We start from the raw sequence: 15,251 nt of genomic DNA, 5'->3' as shown, positions 1-15,251 counted from the left end.
CATTGATGAGGCAGATTTGTGAGAATTTATAGAAAAAGTGTCTTCATTTTAGCAATTCTTCATTCTAGGGCAATAACCGTAATTTCTATGACAAAATGAACCCTCTCATTTTGTTAATTTCTCAAGGAGAGCTTTCGGTTTTACTGCCTTGATTTAATCAAGATGGCATTCAGATGTGCCACACGTGTTGTACTATATCTTGACACTATTTGTTCATTTGTTCATTAGACCACTGAGGTGAAGTTGCAGTAGAAAACTGAGGAATCGAAATTACAGAATGGTGCTGCTGTTGGAATCATATGCTTTACTTGGAATATCAGACTTTCTTCTCACACGGCTGAGGAAGATAATGTGAGGGTATAGAAAATGTGGAACATTTTCCTTATTCTTCCTGAGATAATCATGCGAGAAAACTGTTTTCCCTCTGTTTTTCCTTAACCTTGGTTATTCAAAACCAAAAAGTGGATCAGCATTTTTCACAGGATAAAATCACAGTAGAACAAACAATTCATATTCTGACTAAACTCTGTTATCACCCTTCCTTTGTATTCCTTTTATTGACCCTCAAAAACAGGTTTTCACTGCCATGCATTACAAGTCCTGTAATGGAACCTACCGCATGTTACCCATGTTGCGGCCAGCCAATCAGGTGAGATCGCTCTGGACCCCCCACACATGACCAGGGGTGTCAGGATGTAACCAAACAGCCTACTTAAATTTTTTAAATTAATTTTTAGGACTCAGGGACCATGTCTCTGAGTCCTGTAATGACTGCCTCAACATATTGTTCATGATGTGGCCAGCCAATTGAGATTGACAAATCACCTTTATATTGCCAATCAGAGCCTATTTGGACACCAGCAGTCCAGATATTGCTAGCTATTTCTGGAGGTTAATATCTTCATGCCCAAAACGAGCACTGCATTAAAGGCAATTTCTCAAAAATGGAACGGATTTACACCAAATAATAAAAAGAAACGCTTTCTGAGTAAAGTTCTACATTTGGGCCTCAGTATTTTAAGGAATTGGTAATTTACCAATACCTTAAAATACCGATTCAGTAAATTACAGAATCTGTAAATTGGCCACCTACATCTCAAAAGCCTAATACCGGTCCGTAACTGCCGAAATTCAGTAATTTCGTCCGTTACCGACCGGTATTATGCTACCTACATCTGGCCCTAGATCTTTACCCAGAAAGCATACTTTTTGTGATTTGGTGTATATCATTTCAGTAGTTTTAAAGTTATTAAGGTTCGAAATGTATATATATTGACAGTTTGACTGAAATTAAAAAATGCAAGCCTAATTGACTGAAGAGACTTTTTCGGATCAAGCACTCTGATTGAATGGTTGCAAAATTAACAGAAATGTTGCGGCAGCCATTAAAGGACTCTTGGACTTGGTCTCCCATCCTGAAAATGTTTAAAAAAAATCCATATCAGTGGGCAGCGGGTACCCTGACACTTGAGGGGAGGTACTTGGGCTTCCAGAGTGATCTGAGGGCCCAAGATTAAAAAAGGAATTTGGGAGGTGGGTCAATGCAAGACCTGAGGGAGTCCCAAGGGACTCCTGAGGGACTGGGAAAATAAATTACAAATTACAAAATGTGTGGACAGTGTTTGTGGGGTGGGCGACCACAGGGGAATGGATGCAGGGGGCGGTGGTTAGGCACCTATGGGAGTTGGGTGTGGTAACAAGATCTTGCATTCGGTTAAAACAACCCTAGAAATTCCCTGAAAAAAAAAAAAGTTGAAGTGATCTTTTAGTTAAGTATGGTAATAATATCTTACATTACATGAAAAAAAAGAACTCAGAGATTCACTGAAAAAAACAAAGATTAAAGTGACATAATAGGTGAAAATATGAGTTAAAATGTAACATTAAAACACAAAAAAAACACTGAAAATCACCAGTTAAAGCTTACTGAGCTAACTTGAACTTGTGCCCCCACCATTCTCTGCTTATGACCTAACTGGTTGCATCACGCATTGCATGTTCAATGATTTTATTGGTGACATCACTGATAACATGTCAAGTTACATTGTTAATTCCAACACTGAGCATGGGGGCAGGGGGGCTAACAACCATGTACTACTAATCTGTACATCATCTATCAGCCTACTACTCACACTACAGCAGTGCCTTGTACATCATCTGCCAGCCCACCTGCATCTCTGCTCCAAACCTCTGCACACTGTGTGCAAACATCCTGTGGTCCACCAACATTCTGCTCACAAATTGACAGTGTTCTCCACACCACATAACCTACTTCTGCAGACCTCTTCATAATTGTCTCCTCACTCTCCTTACTTAGTGGAAATTATCTGAAAATGTGCTGCTAACATTTTGCCAATCTATGACTAGTCCCCATGCAAACTCTACAATTGTCCCACACTCACTAGTCAAAAACAAGCTAATACACTGCCATCTTTCTTCTATTTATACTTGTCTGCATTCTGCAAACTGTCTGCAAACCACAGCACACTCTTTGCCAGCCTCCTGTGCACCACCCTCCACCTGCATACAGTCTGTCACACCGTTATACCTACTATCATTATCCTACCCGCAGTCAATCAGCATCCTTTTCACCATATGTAGTCCTCCTACAATCCTCCTCCTCCTCCTACAATCTACCACTGTTTGGAAACCTTCCACACACCACCAGCAACCTCCTGCTCAGCCGCAACTACATTTCTGTATTGTCTCTTCCCAGTCTGCTGCTCACCCTCTTTCACCATGACATTTCCACATCATGTGCTCTTGTAGTATTCTCTCCGGCATTACCAGGTCAACTGTTCTGCAGAGAGCTGTGTCATGAGAGCTGGGCAGTAATGAAATAACATGTTGCTTAGAATCACTACCATGCCATAAAATATTAGGGTCTTCTGTGTCTTCCTTTTAATTTGCTATGCTTATTGTTATTTATTTAAATAAAATATATGTTTGTTGTTTACTCTCAGTATTACAACTTCAATGGCAAATTGCCCCATATCACATATGAGTACACAGTTCCTCGATTGCCAGCATCAGCGTACGACTTGGATGTACCGCCATACTCCCACCACTCAACCTCTCACCTCAATGCTGTTGACCTCGACTCGCCAGATTCTGTCAGCAGCCACAACTCCACATGGCTGTCACAGGCTGAAGCATCCAGTGGTTTCACGCAAAACGGCGATGAAGACTTCAACAGCAGGCATTTCAACTGGGCCAATAACACTGGAGCCACTGGAGATTGGAAGTGGATAGCAGGGGAGGAGGTATTTAACAACAGAGGCAGGAACTACCATACAAATCAAGTGGGAGAACAGGAAAAGGAGGAAGATGATCATGAGGCAGAGGGTGGAGATGAGGATGGAGGACATTTGGGTGAGTAGCTCCTCTGAGAGTGAGGTCTGCCTTTCAGAACATGAGATGGTCTTGTGAAGTTTGTAAGCAGTATCTCCCATTTTATTGCATGTGATACTTTATTTATTGTTTTATATATTGCTCTCTCTTCATGGGGAGCAAAAGACAATAAGGAACAAATGGCTGAGACAGTTTGTTTGCCTTTGAGAAGTTGTCAAATCAAAGTGGGTCCAAGAATGCAGAGGAAGAGTTGGGCTTTTTCATCCTTTGTGCTGCAAGTCAGTCATGAGGGCCAACAGAAGAAAGATTTGGGGGAAGAGCATTGGCTAAGAAGGGATCTCCCTGAAATGTGAACTACATTGGCCTGTAGAAACACCTACTTTTGGGAGATCGACCTGAGGCATGTAGTATGCGAGCAAAAGATTTGATCAAGAGCCAAGGCTGTGTTTTAAGCGAATCCGGGCACCACAGAAGGACGACAGGTCCAAGTAAGAACCAGACCGGTACTTCCAGTCTTTTTCTCTGCCGAGTGACCCAAGGAGGCTTTGACAGATATTAGCCTGTTAAAAGCAAGAGGGAATCCCCCTCTACATATAGACGCACTTTAGGGAGTGCGACACATTCTAAACAACCAACACTATAATTCAGTATCATTTAATTGCACTTTTTCACTTAATGGTCCTGAGGAAAGCCAGTTTTTAAGGCCTGGCTGAAACATGTAGACCGCACTGGACGTAGGGAATCATAAATTCACCAACACGTCCGACAGCCTTTTTATCCTCTAACAGGGGCCCAGTTAAAAAAATGTATCTATCTTACCCTCGGGTACTGGGACCTACTGTATAGCTTTTAATCTCACTTTCTCACTCACTACACATCACACTCAGCAAGTATACCAGCTCCGCAGTAACACTGGCGTTGAAGCACACCTGGGGCACGCTAGGTGTCACTGTGGTGGGCCCGATGATGAAGCATGCCACCAACTAGGTTGGTGGGTGAGGGCTTTTTAAACAAACCCAATGGTTTCCCAGATAAAGCGTACATAACAGAGTCTCACACCTCTAGCTAGTTCTTATTGATATACCATGTGTTTTAAGCGCACCATTCTTCTTGATTGGCAACCAATAGAGTGACTTCAGTGTAGGTCCTGCCATTTTAGGTTTCTTCACAAATAAATGCTATTTGGATCTTAATGTTCCTTTTATTTGGTAGGTCACTATTGGCCCGACTGTTGAGTCCATCCTGAAGATGATTTTTATGAGGGCCAAGTTGATCAGCTGCGGCGCATGATCCTACTTTCTTGCGAGAAACAGGAAAATATGTTTTAGTTGTAATGTTCATCTACAATACAGACAACTGCTCACCATCAAAAGTGATTTCTGAGTTGGGAATCTATAGTAATGGCATGAAGGGTTTCTTAAACGAGAGCTAGTTGAACGAAGGGAGGGTGGGATTTCCACAGTCTCAGAAACGACCTCTATTACAGCTGCATTAAAGCATACCTAGTTATATTGCATTGTTCATTGGACATAGTGAGTCAATACATGACGTGGCGCTGGTTGTCTTGTTTCTCAGCTGTTCAGATGCAGATCTGATTATTGTCCAGATGCATGCAATAGTTGATCAGGACAGCAGATACTTAGGGGATGTCACACAGAACATTAGTAGGCGCTGTAAAGAGGTCCTTATGAGTGAGGCTTGAGAAGAATGAACTGAACCAGCAGATCTTTTCCTCCTGTTACTCTGACGTGCACGGGCATGAAAATAGTGGTAGATAGATCACTTTTTCTTGCAAGATATGAGATGTATTTCATGCATGTTGTGAACTGATTCTCTCATGAAGATATTAGAGATGTGTTTGTCACCTCAGTTGTGATGATAGATGGGAAAGCTGTGTCTATGGTAGAGTTTGAGGTGGATCTCTTGTTCGTGGTCCGAGATGGATTTCTGTAGTGCAGTGGAGCGAGATGGGTCGTTCATTCATGGAGGGAATTTGGGGGCATTAGATGTGAAGGACATCTAACATGAGCTTCAATTGGAATTCCATAGAGCATATTATCAAGCCCATTATCGCCGCTTTTGCTGCCGTTTTCTGCCGCTAAAGCGGCGATAATTTTATCGTCTGTCTTGATAATATGCCCCTTGGTTGCTTCATTGGGCTCCCATGGGATGTGTGGAATGCAATTCACATTTGGGTTTTTCATTCAAGGTGTGAAATGGTGTCTGTTATGCAGGACAAGAGACTGGTTTTCTGAAAGTATGTGATATGCCTCTAATAAAGGATTCAAAATAGTATCTTGCAAGTCATGAAACTAGTCGCTGGTGAGGTGTGACATTGGTTAATTGTGCATATTGAAAGATGTATCTCTCTGTCCATGTAGTGCCTTGTCTTATTATTCACCTCTTACCATATTCTTGCAGAACTCCAGGTAAACCACATCCCGATGAGCACAGCCCGCCCCATGGGGCCGCTGAGGTCAAGAAAGGTGGGAAGTAGCAGGATTCGGGCATCCAGACTGCGATACTTTTGGAGATTGTGTCACCGTGGTGATCGTGTTGAACTGGCTCTGTGCCGAGGTATCCAACATTTGGCAGCTATTCTAGCGCGAAGAAACAGCACTGGTGGCTTTTGGGGGGCTCTCTTGACAGGCTTGGCTGAGGAGGGAGACCTTCGTAATAGACATGAGAAAATGAATGCCTTGGGAATGACTGGCACGGAAGGCCATATTATTACTGGTGCCAAGCTGGCGGACGAAGACCATGTACCAGAGGTGTCTGAGGATATCGCCCTGATGGTTGCTGTCTCACAAGATCCAGTAGCCTCCAATGCAACGTCGAAGGTGCAGCCCTTGCAAGCAACAGATACAGACAGGTACTAATTTACATCATTGTATAGCTATTGATGGACAGGAAGGACTGCCAACGTCACCTGGTCTGCCGATGTACCTGATAGCAGCCAGAAGCAGTTCCAAATAATCTAAATCTCTAGTGTTAATTATTTCCCCGGGTTACATCTCAGGCCGCTCTCAGCCATTTTGAAAATCTTACCTATTGACCCCTCTATTGTCCCTCAATCCTACAACTCCACCACTGTCCCTGGAATATGTGTACCTCTCATCATATTTCACACTTCTTACCCTCTTATAGGCGATGTAGATTTAAACCATAACATCCCTCTTAATATGATTGCTGAAGCAGAGTTGACAACACCTTTGTAACTCTGTTCCAGACTGCCTCTAATGTGTATTTATCCTCTTGGAGACTTGGCATCTACCACTGGACACAGTAGTCTAGATGTGGTCTGCTGACGGGTATTTCATACAGTGGCCTCCAGAACTGGGCTCAGTTCTCTAGGGGAAGACTTATGGTGAGCTATAAAGTTTAAACTTAACTTCCTTGATTCTGCTGGTCATATGTCTCCCTTTGCATTCCAACATTCTCCTCACTTTCCTTTCTGCTCATACCATGAAATATTAAACACAATGAAGATGATATTCCCGGTCCCTTCTGTGATTACCTTCTCCAAAATGTTCTATGTCTACCGGGGATCACCTGCACAACTGTATGACATTGCATTTGCCTACGTTCTGCCCTAAGTATAACCTGCTGAACATATTGGTCCGGATTCACAAAGGTAGAAAAACTAGAGACCAACTGACTCCTGTAAACAATCTAAAAGCAGTCAAATACACATATTTGTGATGCAGTCCGTATAAGATAAAGAAATGTTCCACACTGCAAACTCCAATGTTGTTCAGATGATGTTTATGTATTTCTCTCAGATCAGCCAACACGTGTTTTGTCACAATGGTGACTTTTTCAAGGTTGTAATGTATACATATAAACATATCAGAGGAAAAGTATTGATGTTAAGCTCAATTTATAAAACTGAATAACATTTTTGAACAAACCAGAAATTCCTCTACTTATTGTGTTTTCGTGACCAGAGAACAGAACGCCAAGAAAGACCACACTTGAAAAACCCATTTTAAAACAAGCATTTACAATGCAATGGTTTCGCCTTTGTTAAAGTTAGAGCTATTGGCATTGCTCTTGACATTATTTTTATTTATGTATTTTTTAACATAAATAAATGGCATTGTCATTTACAATGCCACTAGCTTTATCTCTCGCAAATGACACACACAGAGCCCCCCCCACACACACAGCCACACAAAGCTCCCCACACACACAGCCGCACAAAGCTCCCCACACACACAGCCGCACAAAGCTCCCCACACACACAGCCACACAAAGCTCCCCACACACACAGCCACACAAAGCTCCCCACACACACAGCCACACAAACCTCCCCACACACACAGCCACACAGAGCCCTCCACACACACCCACATGGCACAAGCAGGCAACAGGGGCACACTGAGGCACAAGCAGGCAACAGGGGCACACGGACGCACAAGCAGGCAACAGGGGCACACTGAGGCACAAGCAGGCAACAGGGGCACACGGAGGCACAAGCAGGCAACAGGGGCACACGGAGGCACAAGCAGGCAACAGGGGCACAAGCAGGCAACAAGGGCACACGGAGGCACAAGCAGGCAACAGGGGCACACGGAGGCACAAGCAGGCAACAGGGGCGCACAAGCAGGCAACAGGGGCACGAAAACTGAGGCACAAGCAGGCGACAGGGGCACACGGAGGCACAAGCAGGCAACAGGGGCACACGGAGGCACAAGCAGGCAACAGGGGCGCACAAGCAGGCAACAGGGGCACGAAAACTGAGGCACAAACAGGCGACAGGGGCACACGGAGGCACAAGCAGGCAACAGGGGCACACGGAGGCACAAGCAGGCAACAGGGTCAGGAAAACAAGCACAAGCAGGCAAAAGGGTCACAAGCAGGAATTGTAATTTAGACGGGGCTGAAGTGGAGAACGGTCAGTAGGGAAGTAGTGTGGCTGGTGCAGTGGTACCAAGTGGTACCAATTATTCTGCAATTGACACTTGCTTTATTCCCACCTTTCTGTTTACAGACTACACTCCGAGCTACTGTAGTGGCAGTATCCTCTGAGCTCGTGTCGCAGAGCTGCCAGGTGGCGCAATGTATATTCAAGAGCACGTATGGGCCCCTATGTATAATATAGTCTCGGCGTGAAAGCAGCAAAATACAAAAAATATGTATGATTACAGCTTTACAGATGAACAGCAGTAAAGATGCATGATTAGAAATAGTGAGTTTAAACTACTAGTGTGAACTTTTTGGGTGTGTTCCTGCCTAATCAAATATATGAAGAATGCTACCTTTTTTTACTGGATCTGTACTATAAATGTATTAAAATGTGTTTTATTGGAATACAAATAGCTTAATTAAATCCCTCCTTCAGAAACAAAAAGAGTAGCTTTGGGTTCAAAAAGTATAAAACGAGCGTCTTCGCTAATTTCCATACTGCGCACTTAAAATATTCCCAGGTGAGTGACAAGAGAAGGCTAGCCCGGCTCGGAAAAGGGCACAGAGCCCCCTTTCTCTTTCTATCTCTGCATCTCCTGCCGAGCACCACGCCCTGCCCCGGCGGCCGCTCCACCCCCCACCTCCTAATGAGAAGAAAGTCCCTCGCACATTCCCGCATGACAATGGGGGTCCCTGGCGAAACGCGCCCTCGCCCCTCACCGGCGGGAAGCCACGCAGAGAGGCGTTTGTTTTTCTAAGCCCTATTTGTTTTTTTTCCAACATACACCGGCCTTTCAGCAGCCTGGGGCTTTCTCTCGAAGTAGTGGGGCAGGGAAGCAAGCACAGCGAGGGGGCAGGGAACTAAAAGTAAAATACTAAAAATAAAATATTCCATGTCGCAATTAAAGTTACCATCACCCAGTCACTCGTTAATGACTGTAAAAACAGCATCATCGCCTATGTACTAAAGGGAGGAGTAAAGAACCTCAGGATGCCCTTCAGTGTAAAAGTCTTCATTGGCTTAGGGTGCAGGTGAGCCTTACTTTTGTTTGAGAAAATGATTTGAGCAGGCCCTGTCCCGTCCTGATGCTCTATTCATTAGGTAAAGACAGGCACCAAGAAACAAGTTAAAATAATACAATAAGATGCACACATGCCACATCAAAATGTTGCTATGATATTTTTCATCTTGGGGTACATGATTCATAAGCTGGACTTTAGTGCACCCAATAAGTACCATAAAGAGAGAGATAAGGGGCCTAAGATAGAACGTCAAAGGCTTCATTAAACTGGAAGGTTTAAAAAATGTTGCTAAAATGTATGTGTTCTTGCTGTTTTCTGCAATCCTGTGGTAGGCATGCCACAGAACAACTGTTGTACTAAAACTGTTTTGCCCCCAAAGCTGCAACGTGCTCTGCCAGAGTCCTTGGATTTGGAGTGTGCATATCTTTTCATCCCTTTGTTGTCCAAAATATACTGGGGTGCGGGGGGTTGCAAAGATTGTGTATAAGGGAATAGCGAGCAAGGAAAGAGGACTTTCTCTCGGAGATAAATAACAGGGCAAGTCTTATGAAAAGCTTCCTGTTTATGGCAAAGTTGAAGTTCATCACAATTCCAATGTTCTTCACCTTGGAGGCCATATAAAATCCCCAAGAGGTACACACCATGTAAATAGTAATAACTGGGAAAGTTCTGAGGAGTTTGTATGCCGCTGGCAGCATTCTTGTATCCACCATAAAGGAGTCATGGATGGTCAGAGACTCAAACAGTTGCATAAGCACCTGTTGGCACATCAGCCTCAAATTCCAGACAACATGAACTAAATGTTAAGTTGCTCTGAGAACCAGAACATTTAACAGACCCTGATATCAAACAAAACAACCTAGGTCTGGACTATAGTCTCTATTAACATTAGGAAATTCCTTCCTGGATTGCAACTAGTAGCAACCTGCATGAGTCTCAATCTGAGACCTTAGCTCTCAAATCTCCTAAAAAGGCATCAGTACTTGCATGAGCATTGAAATGATTCTCTACAATTAACATATTTTGGGGCTGAGCAGCATGTAGGGGCATAAAAATTCACTTTCATCTTAGCTGACGGACAGCACCACCACAGTAGAAATATTTCCTACAAAGTTTAGAATGGACTCCAACCGTCATCAACAACTGATGGAATGCAAAAGCGCACAGCAGAATGCACCCAACATACGAATCCTCAAGGCAGCCATTGCCAGGCTCACACGTTCACCAGGTGAACATCCAGGGTGAATTAAGAGATCACAATAAATAGTACAAAGAAACAGCACAATGACATTAAGAACAGTTCGCTGTGGTCCTGCAATGAGCAATTTCCACTGCCAGCTGGCAGAAATAAGACCTGGGCAAAGGGGGGGGGTGACTTCCAGCTTTCAGGACTCTCTCCAATAGGAGAAGGCATTTAAATACACAAGTAGGGCTTTCCTCAACTACACAAAGCTGAGCTTCTCCCACTCCACCATCAGTACCGCCAGCGTATGCAGCTGCCAGACTCATTCCTCCAATAAATATTACTTTTTATGTCAAACTTAAACACTGTAAATACATCTTTCTCTGTACTTTAACAGACATGCACGAAGCCCGGGGTCAAGCATCTGAAAGTAGTTGTGCAAACATCTGCACTCGACTGGCACAAAGCCACGTCCTACTTCTGGACTGAAGGATTATTAAGGCAGCTTTGTGTTGTTGGATCTGTAATCTAACAGGCTGCGACAGGGGTCTACAGTGGAAGTCTGGACTGTCCCGATATAGCAATATGTACATGGACTGTGAGCATCTATACCTGTCTGGTCAAATACAGACTCTCTTACATGTCCGTACAATTGCACCATCACTATGCACACGTACACAAAACTTTTTAGACCAGGCAGAGTAACAAAACGGACAACTGACTTGTGTACTAGCAATTCTGCCACGGACTCAAAAACAGAACCCGAGCCCACGAGCGTCTGCCCAACTAGATCCGAAACCCTATGGTCTAGTATAATAAAGAGTAGTTTCAGGTTTTTTTTAGGATTATTGAAGGAGTAAAGCTCAATTACATGTTCCTCTGCCCACAGAGGCACGCCAATGAAACAATGAAACTCACAAGAAAACCTCACAGACTTCTAATGATTGCAACTTATTTACACTTAAAGGTCTTTAAATGATACGCTGCACCTTCCCCACAATAAAAAATATACACACATATATAGTTTGACAAGCATACGGGGCCTTCAAAGGGGACGTGCAGTGAAGGGAAGAAAGTAAACAGTTTTGTTTACCTTCTCCTGCATCAGTGACAATCACCACAAATAGACATTCTAAAATATTGCTGTTTGATGACGTCTGCTTGGATTTTTGCGGCATATTGTGACAACACTGATTGTACTGACCCATATAAAAGCCAACAAATCTCTTTAATACCTTGATATACAGGGTTGGCTACCTGTCTTAGGGACTACCACTGCATTATGCTCGCAGGAAGTAGGTGGGGAAATGAGGCATGAGAAATGTGTATGGTAGGCAATGAAGAAAACCCCATCTACAAATGCACAGTCCTTTTCCTTTGTTCCAGTGGTTGGACATTGTTCGTTGTACCCCCCGCACTGACTCTTGACAAACTGTTTCTTGTTCGCCCCGCGCACAATTCCCAAGGGTCTCACTGTTGGATTCTGGGAAATGAAGTCCCTCTACACAACGGGACTCAACGCAGGTGTGGAAATTGGCTGAAAGGGGGAGGAGCGTACCTGCTCCAACAAGGTACATGGGGGTTGAACTCACCACTATGCTGTGAATGCACAGTTGGGACGCTTTGGGCGCTGAGGAAGGCAGTGGTCTGCCGAAATGCATTCGCCAGTTTTTTCATTAAAGTTGCTTCCAACTGTATCCTCCTGGGTCTCTGCCTCGTTCCTTTGGAGGGAGTTTTGTGTTCATATATATATATGTGTGTGTGTGTGTGTGTGTGTGTGTGTGTACGTGTGTGTGTGTGTGTACGTGTGTGTGTGTGTGTGTGTGTGTGTGTGTGTACGTGTGTGTGTGTACGTGTGTACGTGTGTACGTGTGTGTGTGTACGTGTGTGTGTGTGTGTGTACGTGTGTGTGTACGTGTGTGTGTGTGTGTGTGTGTGTGTGTGTGTGTGTATATGTGGATTCTGTATGGCGAGAACCTAACCAAAAGGCAGCACAGCTCTGTACAGTGTCAAAGGCAAGCAGTCACTATTCCAAAATGACAGCCTTTTTGGCAACCCGAGATCAGCATCTGACAACAGATCACTCCCATGTCCTTCCACAAAACGGATGCCAATGGAAAAACTCTGAGAACATGTGATCCACAACATTTGGAACAGTTTGAACCGGATTTGTAGACAACAAAAAAAGATTGTTCTAAGCTCAAAAGGAAACTCAAGAATGTCCTATGCCAGGCCTTCTCTGGACTCACTCCTGGACCTTCTGACCCCTGGATTTGTGTCAGCTGAGCCGAACTTCCCTACCAACTCTGGGACAATCTCAGTCGATGTCAACAAAGAGGCTACTTATATCCGCCACTTACAACAGGAGCTTCAAGGCAGTCTTCCAGAAACTGAGCTTATGTGCTTTTCTCAAAGGGGGGGCTTTGAGGGTATCGGGTGTGTTTCTGCAACGCTAAATCTGATCCACTCCTTAAAAAGAGCAGCAATGGCGATTCTGCCAGAAACCTCTGGCCACCATGGGGACATCAAAACACAATGCAGTTTCGTGATGCATGCACTGCACAAGCAGTAGACAAAAGTTTACACCTGCTGTTTGTAGACACCCCAGGGGGCTGGACAGAATAGCATGCGAGGCCCGCCCTGTAGACTGCACTCTGTAGCAATCTCTAATGCAAGATTACTGATGGAACAGTTTGTGCCTCAGTTATACGGACAGTGATTTTCAAGACCAGCTTATCCAGCACAAAGCACCACGCAACAAACTGGTGCCGCCTCACAGCTCTGCTCTTTATAACACAGACACATCACGTTAGACAAAGCAGGTCTCACTTTCAATCAGCTGTTTTTTCGCCAACATCTGGGAATGGCCTCCAGAGTCGTTAACCAAAGTTTGTATTGCCTGCAGCGTCGAAAATGGTCTAGAAAGATGGTTTTAGAAAAAGGCACATCGCCACTGAGTGGCTGTCAGAACCTGGTGAGCCTGGTAGAACATGGTGGGGTCAATGCGGTTCCCAGTAAACCAAAGTCACAACTGGTCCTAACCGGTACTGCCTTGGCTGCACAAGTAGAGGGGTGGAATAATCTGCAGGAATTCAATATGGACGCCTGCGCTCATGCATTCCAAGTATTTTTGCTAAAACAAAGGTGTACTTGCTGCATGGCTTCACAGAGGTGTCCGGAATACCCTATGTGGTACCAAATTTGGGGCACTTGAATTTTTTGGAACTCACAATTGGCTCATTACAAGCTACAACCATTAAAATTCGCCACACAGCCCCGAAAACGCGAGCCTCCTATTCGCCTACGTGAACACACAATCACTGAAATTAAAATGTAAAACTGCCGGCCCTCTCTATCCTAGAACACCCGTATGCTACCAAAAAAGTGCCGTTATACTAGTAATATACGTGCATCACCTCTTCTGAAAAGTGCTGGTACTCTCAAATTATAGAAGTGCCTGCCTGTCCATCGTAAGCAATGTGTGTTACTAACACTGCCGCTGCAGGGTGTAAATACTACACATGGTTTTTCCCTGTAGGGTGTCAGAAGATAAGTCTGTTGTACTATCCTGTGTACAAGTTACTGCTGGTGCTGTCTTACAAGAAACCCTGCTGCTGCCCCTGTGAAAGCTTGAACTGTAGATGTGTGCTAGTCTGCACTTGTACAGCGCTCTCGACGCAGCAGCAAGAGAAACATCTGGAGAGAGGAAGCCAGCTCCCAACAAGCAAACAGCACTTAACCCGGGACATAGGGCAGCAACGAGCCAGGTCACTGCCCTCTGTCCTTGGGACAGACAGAGAGCCGCCTGCACTTGGAAAGCCCTTCCAACCTACTGGGAACAAGAGCGAGTGGTCTTAGGTTACGAATGTTCTTAGGTCTGACAAAGAACGTATAATGCAAGCCTTTGCCTACTTGAGACACGATGCTCTATTAGAGACGGGCCCATGTGGAACAGCAGGGCTGAAAGAGGCACGCCAAGCGCGTGAGCTTACCCCATGGTCCTGCCTTCGGAAGCAGCCGGACCAGCTTGCAGCTCTGCCCAACTTTCTTTTCCTGAAGTCTCGAAGAGCCGCTGCGAGCGAAGTGAAAGCGAGTCACTTCCTGAAACAGCACGCCCGCCTCCGCGAGCTCCGAAGGGGTGGCCTCTGCCTGTCGTGACATCAAGGCAGACAGGGCGCACCTCGCCGCTGCCGAGGCTGCCTCATGGTGGGAGGCCGTCTTAAAGGAACATTGTCATTTCCACCGAGGTCAGTATCTGCAGGAACACACTGATGCTTCAGTATGAAGAAAGAAACCTTTGTTTAATTTCCCACACCAGGAAACAAGCGGGAGGGGGAGCAAGGGAGGTGCCGGCAATGCCGGACCAGACACGGGGGCGTTCCCGGCGTCCCGTGACGTCGGCAAAAGCCAAAGAATGTCGGGAACGCCCCCGTGTCTGGTCCGGCATTGACGGACAGGCCCCTCGTCCAATGGCAAGGCTCCGTTTACGGAGCCAGCCAATCAACGACGAGGGCCGAACCAAAGCACCCTACGGTTCTCAACAGGATTTCGCCTGCGCGGAAAAGCTGCGCAGAGCGCAGCTTCCGCTAGGCGAAACCTAAAAAGGGACTAACCTCAACATAGTGCCCCTTATAAGCAAAGTGATCAAGTCAAAACAAGAAGCAAGTGTCATGCTATCTGTTAATGTTCCAAAGGTTTGTGCACACCAATAGCCAAGTGATCCAGGAGTGTGACCAGATTTAACAAACAAGCATTTACAATGCAATGGTCTCGGCATTGTTAAAGT

General features: G+C 45.0%; 1 protein-coding gene across 3 annotated transcripts in view; it reads left to right on the top strand.

The window, feature by feature from the left end:
- LOC147747724 (ADAMTS-like protein 2) overlaps positions 1-15,251 on the top strand; it is a 381,417-nt gene that overhangs the window by 157,620 nt on the left and 208,546 nt on the right. For all 3 annotated transcript variants that reach the window (XM_086955321.1, XM_086955335.1, XM_086955329.1), the window contains 2 exons: positions 2,964-3,372; positions 5,773-6,223. In XM_086955321.1, the coding sequence (XP_086811447.1) occupies positions 2,964-3,372; positions 5,773-6,223 (860 nt within the window). The remainder of the gene's footprint in view (positions 1-2,963; positions 3,373-5,772; positions 6,224-15,251) is intronic.

The sequence above is a fragment of the Lissotriton vulgaris genome, chromosome 1_1, assembly GCF_964263255.1.
Source record: "Lissotriton vulgaris chromosome 1_1, aLisVul1.2, whole genome shotgun sequence".
Taxonomy (NCBI): domain Eukaryota; kingdom Metazoa; phylum Chordata; class Amphibia; order Caudata; family Salamandridae; genus Lissotriton; species Lissotriton vulgaris.
The sequence above is the reverse complement of the archived record's forward strand: the minus strand, read 5'-3'. Positions and strand labels throughout refer to the sequence as shown.